Consider the following 13,442-nt stretch of genomic DNA (forward strand, 5'->3'; position numbering starts at 1 on the left):
GCCCAGCATTCTGCTCCGTTCACTCCTCCCCCTACGTTCTAACCTATCAGGGCAAGCAGCTTCTTTATTTAATTAACCAATGGCCTTCCTCCATCATACAAACATGCAAAATACCAAAGCACATGAAATAAAAATAAAGATTTTTTAAAACTACATTGAGTGAAGGCAGATTCTAGTATTACAACCTTCATCAGTCTGAACAATACCACCCACCTCAAACTGTTCTTCCCCCTTATTACTCCTGTTCTAGGTCAAACACCATCACACACCCTCAGGCATATCCTTGCTCTGAACACTTCATCAGCACTGACTTTCCAACACCTGTCTCCCGAATTCCCACAGGGTTCACTGTCTATCCAAAGAATATGCATGAGATCCACAGAAGCTTGTGACACGTTTTTTAAATCTTTTGCAAGACCTTGAATCTCAGCACTCCAGAGGCAGAGACAGAAGGATCTCTATGGATTCAGGGCCATCCTGGTTGACATAGTAAGCTATAAGACAGTCATGATGACATAGAGAGATCCTATCTCAAAAAAACAAAAGGACTGTAGTAACAACAAAACCCCTTTGTGCACTTTCAGGGTAAAGCAACACATTAAGTCATAATAAACTTTGTAAATAAGAAAGTGCATAATTGTACCAGGAAAAATCAAGTTCCTGGCCCTTCTTCCTACACTTAGCAGCATGGGATGTCTGAAAAATGAGCTATAAGGGAAGCAACAAAAACAGTCACTTTCCACCGTGTGATGTAAGCAATAACTTTTTGGTACATGTTTACAGAGGAGCAGAAATCCAGGCAGAGAATTTCTCTGGCCACTGCAAAGCTTGTAACCATCACCACCCTGCCCTAATCATCTTCCCAAAGGTCACAGGAGTCACTTTGACTTCCAGCTAAGGTTTTCAAATGGAAAAGAGAAAAGAAGGAGGAAGAGGAAGGTCATGACTATTTTGAGAACACTAGCAAACTCTCTCTTTTATAGGTTAACAGTAGGCAGAGCATCTTCCCTTCCAGCTGTTGGAGCAAGAGAGAAAATAACTCAAGCCATTTGCCTGGATCCCACCATTCAGAGGTCAGCTGAACTGGGGAAAAGGAGCTTCAAAGGAAGATGGAGACGAAGGTAGAAGATGCTCCTAGGAGGCCAGAGTAGACAGGAGACCTTGGGATGCATGTCCTGCGGAGAAAAGTTAGGGCTTAGAGCAAGGCTCCTACTTGTCTACCAAATGAGTCTTGGCAAGCAAGAACCAGAATTCCACTCCACCATTAACAAGCTTACACTGCTGCAAATTGAACAGTCTCTCCATGTAGGCTGGAGATTTGCTTATGATGCTGAATTTATACTTCAAAAACCATTTGAGTCCCAAATACCCTTCAGTCTCTGGACCACAACTTGTTCTGGGTTGACAAGGGACTTCAAACATGATCTCCAGACAGAGGCAGCATCTGGGTTTGGGGTCATTCAGAGAACTCCATGGTCACAGCTAGTCCCCTGATGATGTAGCTCAGTCCAGGGCATTCAAGTCACCCTTAAACTGCATGAGACCAAAGTGGCAGGCTCAGAGAGGGGAAAAAAAAATCAAGCCTTCCAACTTTGCCACTGAAGCTTTGCAAGAAAGCAGCAGTGGTCAGCACAGGAGAGAACCTAGGGCAACTACTCTACTCCTAGGAGACAATGGGCCAGCAAGACGGTCCAGAGAGGAAAGGCACTTGCCATAAAAGCCTGCTAACCAGAATTTGACCTCTAGAATCAAATAAAGGTGGAAGGAGAGAACTAATTTCACAAGCTATCCTCTGACTCTATACCCACACTACAGCACGTTATTCCGTGACACAACATACACTCACACAGAGTAAATTTTAAATCTTAAAAATAAAACAGATAACAAATCTTACCAAGTATCATCCAAAGAGCAGCGGCCTGCCCTTGCTGGCTCCAGTCACTCTCTTGCTTGCCAAGAAAAACTAAGATGACAATGTTTAGCTAAAGATACTATTAACCACAGAATGAATTCACTGGCTCACTTTACAGCAACTGTTCTCATAAATTCCAAGTTTGGATCTCAGCTCAGGCACCTGCACTCATATGCACACCCACACACACTGAGAGACATACATACATATATGTATACCCCACCTGTGTCAAACATAGTCTCTCTATCTATCTATATATATATTTCAAAATTTTATTCTATAACATAAAATCCCTCTGCTTAATGTAGACAAAATGTTATGTGAAAATGTACAAAATGCTTTGTGCCCTTTATTTTTTAAATACAGATATTTCACTTGAAGTAGCCCTGGCTCTAGTTCTATAGTTTAGCTATTTAATAAATTTCTAGAAATATTTTTACATTTACTTATATTTATTCTATGTGCATGAGTATTTTGTCTATATGTGTATCTGTGTCCTACAAGCTTTGCTGGAGGTTAAAAAAGGCTTCAGGCCCCTGGAACTGGAGTTATATATAATTGCGAGCTGTCATATGGGAGCTGGGAATCAAACCTGGTGCTTTTAACCACCAAACCTTCTCTCCAGCCATAGTTATTTAATATTTTTATGGAAGAAATATTTAGTTCTGGAAAAGGTAAATGCTTGTATTTTTCTCTATGGCCTGGGGCACTCCCTATTCCATACCTTCTTTAATTGATCACATCTTCTCTGCTATGTTAGGAAAATAGAACTGATAATCCAAAAACTAAAGGTTATAGAAAAATACTGCACATAAACAGCAGCATAAATATTTACAAAATGATCTCAAGTTTGACTCAAAATAAGTATTTAGATAGACTATTACAAGTGTTTAATTAGAGCTTTTTCTTAAATTTGAGCTATACTGCTTTTAATATCCCTTTTTTGTATTATGTTAATAATGAAAAAATAAACATTAATAATGTCTTATTTTTTTCTGACTATATGTTACAATGAAATAAAATGTATGTTGAAATAGAAACAATGTAAAATTTAAGAATACAAATAATTTTAAATCTCTCTGCTTAATGGAGATGACAGCTCCAGTTCACACATGTCCCCAGGCACCACTTGGGCAGCAGGCACATTTTTATATGAATAAATCAGTCTCAATTCTTTAAGTCCCTAAGAATGAAAAGAATTAGAATCTTTAACTGGGAAAGAATGCTGACAGTTATGAAAAGGAATTTCAGTGTGCCTCGTGTGAAGAGAGCAAATAATGATTAAACGTTCATCCTCAGAAGAGCTGCTTCGAACCCTGTCAAGTACCCCCCAATGCCAAGAGTGGGGAAATGCATCCCCAAGGCCCCCTCCCTCACACTTTCATCAAGCTTGGCCCAGAAACAGCTACAGCTCTGTTCACCTGGGATGGGGAACCTCAGCAGCTGCTAGCTCCTGGGGACTCAATTCTCATGTGACTGTTGCTCCTCCAAGTCACCATGTGACTAGACTCTCAGAGGTAGGACGACCTCATGGGAAGCGGTGATCTCCACGTGGTCTATCAGAATCCATGTGGTTCCAGCAATAGCTGATGTGTTGTTCCCGTCCAAAACTCAGCATGTTTATGTGCTGATGGTGACTGGTGCCCTTTTTTTCAGCCAGACATGATAAAGTCATTTTTAACAAGCCTTTAAAACATTTTTTAAAAAGTGACCATTGTTTATCATATTGAAAAAATAAAAATGAATAATACTGTCTTCAACCCCCAGTGCCATAAATGAATTAATTAAAAACAGGAAATCCGCCAGATGTGGTGATACATGCTTGTCATCCCAGCACTCCAGAGGCTGAGGGAGATGACCTCTAGCTCAAGGCTATCCTGGATTACTGGTCAGTCTAGGCAACATAGTAAGACCCTGTCACAAACAAAAACTAGGAAGTGAAATCTACTGAAGCTTATCCAAGATCTACATACTGTCACATTTCCACAGTCCTGACAACCTGGACCAATTCACCAGTGTTTTAACCCAGGTCCAACCAGACTGCAAGAACAGCATGTGGCAGTAAACTGCAGTGACAAGTCCTGGACCCGGTCTCAGTTTAAAGGTCTAGCAGAAGCCCACAGTGGAGGTCAGGAGAAGGGAGGCATTACACGGGGTCAGACCCTAAAACTGGCAGGGTCACAGTATAAAAAGGAAACTCTGTTTTTAACTTACGGACCCATAGTGTACTACACACCTATTTTCAAACTGTATGAAATGCAGGGGACAGTTGAGTTATGGCTCTTAGGCCAGTGAGTCTCAAAGGCTCCTGGAACACAGCCCTGGCATCTAAAAACCCAGAGCAGCCCAGTGTCTCCAGCTCTGGCCATCAAAAGAGCCACCAGGAAACTCCACAAGCAGGCAGCTGGATTCACAGAGGTCTACAGTGACACCTCCCACGTAGGCAGAATGAGGACTCTCTCAACTCCTAAGAGGACATACTCCTTAAAAGGTGGCCTGGTACTGCAAGATTTTTTTTCCCCAATGTGTAGCCTTGAGTGTCCTGGGACTGCTCCGTAGACCAGGCAAGTCTCAAACTCACAGAGATCTGCCAGTCTCTGCTGGGACTAAATGCAAGTGCCACCATGCCTAGTTCTTTTCATTATCTTAATAGGAAGTGTTTGTGTACAACTGCCCAGAGGCCAGAGGCATCTGATCTCCTGGAGGTGAAGTTACAGGCCTGTGAGCTGTCCAATGAAGCTAGCAGGAGGACCTCTGCTAAAGCAGTGTTCTTAAACACTGAGCCATTTCTGTTCTCTGATTCACGGTTTTATAAAACAGATATTTGCATGTGTTATTTTAGAGCAAACTGCCTTCCCCAGTACTGACAATTAAAACTTAGACCTCAAGCACGCTACCCTGGAGCTCCACTCAGCTTCAGCTGTAGTTGTGTGAATTTAAAGACGCAAAGGCAGGCATGGCAATAGGTGCACACCTATAATCCCAGCACTCAGGACAGTGAGGCAGAAGAACCCAGAGTTTGAGACTACAGAGGCTCTTCTCCCAGAGAGCACTCCACTTCCCCACAGCAATGCCAGGCACATTACAATGCAACTCCATTCCAAACTGTGAAGAGAACAGTCTTGTACCTAGAACTAAGTCCTTGTCCTTGAACCAGACAGACAGGCAAACAGATCAAATAAACACAAGCATAAGGCCTAAATAAGGGACACACATTTCAACAGGCACAGACAAACAGGTGCAAAACCACGGCCTCAGATTCATCACCTCTCCTCCTAAAATTAAACATTCTTTCCTCTTCAGAGACTGAACTTGAGTTCAATGTCTAAAATGCTCAGGCCAAGGGCTGGAGAAACCACGCCAGTTTATGAGCCTAGTCTAGACTCTTACGGCTCTTCCAAAGGACCCAAAATTCAGTTCCTAGAACTCATGACCAGCTGCTCACAACACGACAGGATCGAATATCTCGGGCTTCTGTGGGCACCTGCACTCATGTGCATGTATATATACACACATACATACAAACACATGCAATCACAGGCTAAGGTGGGACTGAGGCCCCATCTCTTAATAGCTTAGCAGAAGTATATTAAGCTCACAGATCTCTTCTCCACAGCTGCACTCTCTGACAGACATTTAGCAGCAAGAGAAGAGAAAGCAGTTGATGTCTATGCTGTACTATGCACTTTATGTGTCTTCCTCTTAGGCTGATAACAACCCTGGAAGGCTGGGTGATAAATACTACAGTGGAGAAAACTCCTCAGGGAGATGAGGGCACTGAGAGTGAATGCTGGCCAGTCTGGCTACTAAAGCCTACATTGACTTTTCTGCCTCAGAGCCACTACACGCAGGCCAGTCTTAGAACGAGGACCTGGAGCTCACCAAACCTGAGTCGGCAGAGATTTGGAACTGCCCTCTTCTTTACCACCCTGCCACTTCAGTGAATGATTTCCCAAATGGTTTATCCCTTTGCAGAAAGATAGTAAGGGAAATGTTTTTAATTAGAATACTAGGAACGAGCATTGCTGGGAATATTCACTCAGGTCACTGTGAAATACCCTAGAACACAGAAGGTGAAAAGGCACCTTTAATCCCAGCACTCTGGGACTTCCGGGCCAAACTGTCTACATGGTGAGTGCATGATGCCAGGGCTACATAGTATGACCCTATCTCAAAACAAACAAACAAGTATGTCACCTTAGGATTGCACTACACTCTGAGTGCACTACACTCTGGCACTTGTGGTGGCTACCCCTGACCACTGATTGCCATCAAGGCCAGCTCTAAGCACCTAGTAGCTCAATCATATCCAACTGTTTGCCCTACTGAAAGAGGTTGTGTCCCAAGCGCTACTGTTCAGAGGGAAGGAGCCCAAACAAGTATGGCCTGGCCTCAGGGGAAGGTCTCCAGTTTCAGTTTTACATTTGAGCACTCCTAGAGTAAGAAGCTGGCTTGATGCCAGGAAGGCAGAGGGAAATTACCCATCTTTCATTCTTATTCTGTAAAGGCAGTAAAGATGTCAGCAATCAGGAAACCTACTGTCTTAAGGATAATGCCAGCTAGCTTCTATAAATTGTCCCAGTAGGCATCAGTGGCTAAGCCATGAACAACAGACCCTCGGTTTGCCTTCCACATTCTGCATCTACTGGGAAGACAGCTTTCACACTACCTGCTCAGATTCAGGTCCAGATCCTTGGAGCAGACAGCAGTGATATGATATTGAAGGGCAGGAACAATGTTAGCTAGTGTGGAAGAGTTGTCAAGGAGTCAAACCTCCCAAAGGACAGGAAGGAAGGATCCAGAAAGCAGGAGGGAGTATAGTAATAAGCTCCTCAGGAGACCTGAGAACTGACACTTCAGTGAGTAGCGTGGAGAAGACATGGAGCAACAGTGCAAGGCAAGGCAGGCTGCTATCAGACACTATTTCCCTCCACAGTCACAGTAGGAAGTCTGAAGCTGGCATCACAGCTCAGTGGTTGAAGACATTCACAAAACAGGCCTGCAAATCGGAGCTGGATCCTAAGAACCCAGACAAAGCTGGAGGTTGTCTTCTGACCTCCACAGGTATTCTGTGGCACACGTGCCCACATATGTAATAACTCATATACATATGCGCAGACACACGAGTACATCATTCATTTATATAAACACACAAACATCATTCATAGACATATTTCATTCATACATACACATCATTCATACATATACACCATTCATACACACAAACATCATTAGTATACACATATTAAATGAAATTTTTAAAAATCTGAACTTATTTTGGAAGGCGAACACCTACAAGATTCGAAAAAGCAATACTTTTGCTCTACAGTCCCTTCAAAGTGAATTAATTCAATTTTTTTCTCAACTCTCTTACATGTATCCTTTTTTATCTTTCTTGGTTTTTCGAGACGGGGTTTCTCTATAGCTTTGGAGCCTGTCCTGGAACTAGCTCTGTAGACCAGCTGGCCTGAACTCATAGAGATCCACCTGTCCATGCCTCCCGAGTGCTGGGATTAAATGCATGAGCCACCACTGTCCGGCTCACATGTATTTTTTAATTTACATAACTAAAATGCTAGAGCACTTGGGAGGCTGAAGCAGGAAGATTGGTGTGAGATTCAGGCCAGTCTGGGCTGTAGGGAAACCCTACTGCAAAACAAAAATAAAAAGGGAAAGAAAACAACAAATCAGACAGATAGATAAATAGATAAAAATGTGGTTTAAGGTCTAAGTAATTTCTAGTTTGTAAGAATTTACTACTTATAAAAACTTAGTTTTGTAGTTCAATGGGCACTGTTAAGAAAAACTAACTCGCCAGGTGGTGGTGGCACACACTCTTAATCCCAGCTCTTAATCCCAGCACTTGGAAGGCAGAAGCAGGTGGATCTCAGAGAGTACGAGGTCAACCTGATCTTCTACAAAGTAAGTTCCAGTACACAGAGAAACCCTGTCTCGGGGGGAAAAAAAAGGAAAGGAAAGGAAAGGAAAGGAAAGGAAAGGAAAGGAAAGGAAAGGAAAGAAAAACTAGCTCACAAATAGGTAAAACAAATGTCAAATCATGTAACCGAAAGGGTGTTTATAAAAATAACTCTTAGCAGGCAACAGTGCTGCACACCTTTAATCCTAGCATTCAGGAAGCAGAGACAGGCAGATCTCTCTGAATTATAGGCCAGCCTGGTCTACAGAGAGAGTTCCAGGACAGCCAGGGATACACAGAGAAACCCTGTCTTGATAAAGAAATAAAATTGAAACATGTATCTGTTTTAAAAATAGGCAAAGAATATAAATACACAGGTCTCCAAAAAAGACAAGCAAGTGCTGCTTATCCTGTCACTGGTACAACAGAAACCAGGCCCACATGGTACACTAACAGTCAGAAGACAGCTACAATCAAAAGGGCAGATAATAACAAGTGTTGGTAAAGATGCAGAAAAACTGTATCTTTGCTCATTATGTATTAAAAGCGTCAAACACCACAGCTGCTTTGGAAAACACCATGATAATTCCTCCAAATAGATAAATACAGGCTTATCAGATAACCAGCAATTCCATTCTCAGGTCAATATTCAAGAGATAAGAAAATACATTTCACATACAAACTTACACACGAATGCTCACAGCAGACTTACTTGTATTGTAGTAACTAGCCCAAAAGGCAAGCACCCATGAAGAACAAATGAATGAACAAAATATGGTATGTCCATACAATGAAATATTATTCAAGCATAAAAAGACTATTCCATAAATGGTTACATAAATACATAAATGGTTTTGTTTGTTTGTTTGAGACAGGGTTTAGCTGTGTTGTGTAGCCCTGGCTGTCCTGGATCTCGCTCTGTAGACCAGGCTGGACTTGAAGTCACAGAGATCCACCTGTGTCTACCTCCAGAGTACTGGGACTAAAGTTGTACGCTGCCACTGCCAGGACATAAATCTTAAAATATAATTAAAGTGAGAAACAAAAGACCATATACTGAATGTTCTAGATACAGTATGTCTGAGGAGAGCAAACCCATACAGAAGTAGCTTAGTGGTTGCTAGGACTGGGAGGGGAGAATGATGAACTATTTTAACTGAGTGAAATGACTGAACGGCTGCACTACTCTGTGACAGCACTGCACCTGAGGAACTGTACACCTTAGTGAGTTAAACTGTACGGTATGTGAATTACAGTTCAATAAAGCCTCTACGAAACAAGAACCCACTGTGCACTGTCAGAGTACTAAGCAGGCACTAAAATAGTAGAGAAGCTTGCCCGTGAACTTCAGAGAACCTCAACTAGGGCAATGAAAACCCAAGAGATTCCATTACTTAACATCTAGGTACTAGGCCATGCTGAAATATTCATGAAGAATTCCATGTTTTAATACAGAAGGCTGTCTCTAGTTTAAAAGACATGGGCCAGTCCCAGAATAGTTCTGGTGACTCCGACGCTAACACTGGGAAGTCACCCGATGGAACACAAGCCCTACAGCCTTTACCACATGTGTCAGTAGGCTGAGTGTCAAAAGTAGCTCTCACTGAACCAACCTGGGAGAGGTTAGGCACTACAGTTACTGTTTCTAAAGCACCAATATGTAACGTCAAAATGTGAAATGGAATATTGTGCTCTCATAAAAAACCAGGTCTTCCACATCCCCACTTACTTAGCTAAGAAACTACCTTACCATTTCAAACATTCTATCACATAAACATTAGAGCAACTCCCCACACAGCAGGAATGAATTCCAGGAGTAATGTTTAAAAATTCTATTTAACAATCCTGAATCTAATCCTAAATTATACATAGACACAAACACTGATTAGTACAACTTGGTCGAAGTAACAAATAACCATGAAAACTTTAATGTGCCTACAGTAACATTTCTCCAGTATATATATATATATATATATATATATATATATATATATATATTTATTTATTTATTTATATTAAAACTCACGACACTTGGGAGACTGGAGAGATGGCTAAGATGCTAAGAGCACTTGCTGCTCTTCCAGAGGAACCAGGTTCGGTTCTCAGCACCCACACAGGTGGCTCATTACCATCTGTAACTCCAGCTCCAGGGGATCCCAAGCCTTTGGCCTCCGAGGATGCACACACACAACTTAATCATAAAGATCTTTTAAAGTCATCAGGCTTTCATGTACTGTCCACAATTAAAACATAAGTAACACACTCACAGAGAGAGAAAGCATGTTCTGATTTCTTAAAGAAGTGTGCACTTGGGGCTGGAGAGATGGCTCAGTGGTTAAGAGCATTGCCTGCTCTTCCAAAGGTCCTGAGTTCAATTCCCAGCAACCACATGGTGGCTCACAACCATCTGTAATGAGGTCTGGTGCCCTCTTCTGGCCTGCAAGCATACAGACAGACACAATATTGTATACATAATAAATAAATAAATAAATAAATAAATAAATAAATATAAAAAAAAAAGGCCGGGCGGTGGTGGCGCACGCCTTTAATCCCAGCACTTGGGAGGCAGAGGCAGGCGGATCTCTGTGAGTTCGAGACCAGCCTGGTCTACAGAGCTAGTTCCAGGACAGGCTCCAAAGCCACAGAGAAACCCTGTCTCGAAAAAAACCAAAAAAAAAAAAAAAAAAAAAAAGAAGTGTGCACTTCACCTTTCTATCAGTCTGCTTATGTGACTGTCAATTACCAAAAACTGTGCACTTCTAGACCTATGGTACAAGGCAAGCCTGTGTTCCTCATTTCTTTAGTCTATTCATGCATGTGTCTTAGTCAGGGTTACTACAGCTGTGATGAAACACCATAACCAAAGCAACTTGGGGAGGAAAGGGTTAATTCAGCTTATGTTTCCACAGCATAGTTTATCATCCAAAGGAAGTCAGGACAGGAACTCAAACAGGGCAGGAACCTGGAGGCAGGAGCTGATACAAAGGCCATGCAGGGGTGGTGCTTACTGGCTTGTTCCTCAGGGCTTGCTTCTTCAGCCTGTTTTCTTATAGAACCCAGGGCTAGGAGCCCAGTGGTGACCACACCCACAATTGCTGGGCCCTCCTCACATGATTCACTAAGAAAATGCCCCACAGGCTTGCCTACAACCTGATCTTTCCGAGACATTTTCTCAACTGAGACTTCTCTCTGATGACTCTAGCTTGTGTCAAGTTGACAGAAAGCCAGCCAGTACAACACACAACCTCTTAGAGTCGATGCTCACTATTGGGCTGTCTACCAGAACATTACAGAGTGTGAAACACACCTCAAGTCTCCCTAGGTCAGCCTTCTGACACACACAGAGCCAAATACTCAACAGCCTTTGCCCTGGAGCTCCTGAGGCTGCAGAAGGGAACACGAGCCACCGATTTGTCTTCACTACTGAACAGGAGGCAGAAACAACTGCTTGTACTTCATCGTGTTCCTGCCTCTGCTAGCAGGCCCTAGCGCCAAGGTTCTGCCAGACACGGACAATGAGACACTTTATTATATAGGATGACTAAGGGCCTCCCAAGTACTGTTTAAGGATATAATCCCAGCAAGGAAAGCCATGGTATGGGATACAATATTTTGTGCCATCCATTTCCAAAACTAAACATATGTGGCACTGTGTATAAACACACTTGCGGTCAATTCTTTTTAAATGCTTACAGGAAGGGAAGGCCTTAGGATCTTGCAATTCTAGGAGAGATGAACAACTTGCAATTTGCTTCTCACTCCTAATCCCAAGACCGAAATGTGTAGAGCAAGCCGTTCCGACACCACAAAACAAGGGCAGCCTACATGAATGCCAAATATAGGATGTGATTCTAAACCACGATAGAGCAAAGCCTGCATTTCCTTTTCCAGCCTACAAAAACCCTTTGAACACTCCCAAAAAAGGACGTCGGGGCCGGCACCTCCCTCGGGGAGGAAGCCCCTTTCTTCTCGGCAAGCCTGTAGCCGGCCACTTCCCCTGGCGCGTTCACAGCACTGGAGACTGGGCTGCTATGCGTACACCCGCGGGGGGACCGGCGGCGGAGCTGGGCTGAGCGTCCCCACCCTCCACGTCTGATGTCATCCTAGCCTTCTCGGCGCGGCTGAGCCCCACCTGCCCCGCGGGTCACTAGGTTCCGCGCCCGGCCTCCCTACAGGGTTCCTCCTCCCGGCCACGCCGCTGCAGCCTGCCCCCGCCCCAGGTCTTCAGAGTCCAGGAGGCCGTGCACCCCGAGCCAGGCGGAGCCCTGGCCGAGCGACCGACCTCGCCCCGCGCATCCGGCCCCACGTGAGCGCCCAGCCCCGGCCTCCCCGCAGCCACCGCCTCACGGTAGCCGGGCCCAAGGCCGAGTGCCTGCTGCCCGCAGACGGCCATTCCCCGGCCGCAGCATCTCGGGCACGCGAGTGCGTCCCGCACACTTAGCCCCGCCGGCTCCTGTCATCCCGGGCTTCACACGAGGGCCCAACGCCGAGTGCCCGCTGCCCACAGACGGCCATTCTCCGGCCGCAGCACCTCGGGCACGCGCGTGCGTCCCGTACACTCAGAGCGGCCGGCTCCTGTCAGCCTGGGGCTTCACTCGCGGGCCCCGAAGGTCCGCCCGCCCCGGCTCGCTCCCGAGCCGCCTCGCCTGAGCGCGCGCCGCTTACCAGAGCCCGGGTGGCCGAGGCGCCGCCAAAGTCCCAACTGCAAAGCCCTGCGAAGCCTCCAACCGCTGCCGCCTCCCGCCTGGCACTGAGCACCGCGCGGGGGAGGGGCGCGGCCGCCGCTGCCCAGACCTCCTCGCGTAGGCCGCGCCCCAGAGCCGCGCCGCGTCCAATCAGCACCGCCGAACCGCGCCTTGCCACGCCCACTTCCGGAAGGTCCGGGTTAGGCGCCCGGCGATCCTTAGAGCGCCCCCTCTGGTGGTGTAGAGCAACGCAGGGAGGCTCCGAGAACGTGCCGCTTTCCTGGGCATTTGAAAGGCCGGGCAGCCACGCCCATGGGCTCCTTCGAGCCCCACCCAGTTCTTTAGAACCTGAGTGGACGTGCTCAAGCTCCGCCCACCGGCCCTGTGCAGCCTCCCTATGAACTTGGTCTTTTGACGACGCTAACTCCCATCGAGCCCGTGAGCCAGGCCCGGTCGTCCCAGACCTAGCTTTCCCCAAGCTCAGCGCCACAAATCTCGGCTCGGGTATCCAGGAGTCCCGTCCCGGAACCCGTAATCATCCTATTTGCTGCATTCCGGGCCCCGCCCACGACCCTGCACGTACTTAAACTGCAAGCCCCGCCCCAAATTCTTAGAAGCCCCGCCCCTGTCAGGGCCTGCTCACGCCTCTCACCCACGCTCCATCCCTCCCACCACTGTCCTGAATCACAACCTAGGACACCATGGCCGCCCTTGGGCTGCGCCACACCTACCAGAGAGAGCTAATGACTCGATTCCTCAGGTAAGGCAGTGAAAACTCCGTGCTAAAGTCCCGCAATAAGTCGAGAGTAGGCGGATTCCAGTTCCAGCCCTGTTATCAGATGGAGTGGCCCAGGGCACAGTTTCCTCACCTCTTTGGGTCTCGGTTTTCTAATCTTGAGTGTGAGGTTATCCCATTATTACCCAAAGC

General features: G+C 45.7%; 1 protein-coding gene across 2 annotated transcripts in view; it reads right to left on the minus strand.

Annotated features, from left to right (window-relative positions):
- The window catches only part of Coro1c (coronin 1C), a 79,356-nt gene extending 66,663 nt beyond the window's left edge, over window positions 1-12,693 (minus strand). The window contains exon 1 of one of the 2 annotated variants that reach the window (XM_005344249.3): window positions 12,495-12,693. Coding sequence is in view for 1 of the 2 variants with exons in the window: in XM_026785241.1 (XP_026641042.1) it covers window positions 12,265-12,289 (25 nt within the window). In the remaining variant the exon portion in view is untranslated. Of the gene's footprint in view, window positions 1-12,264; window positions 12,356-12,494 lie in introns of those variants that run through there. The other variant, XM_026785241.1, reaches the window with a different exon arrangement.
- Between the last annotated feature and the right edge of the window lie 749 nt (window positions 12,694-13,442).

The sequence above is a fragment of the Microtus ochrogaster genome, chromosome 2 (genome assembly GCF_000317375.1).
Source record: "Microtus ochrogaster isolate Prairie Vole_2 chromosome 2, MicOch1.0, whole genome shotgun sequence".
Taxonomy (NCBI): Eukaryota; Metazoa; Chordata; class Mammalia; order Rodentia; family Cricetidae; genus Microtus; species Microtus ochrogaster.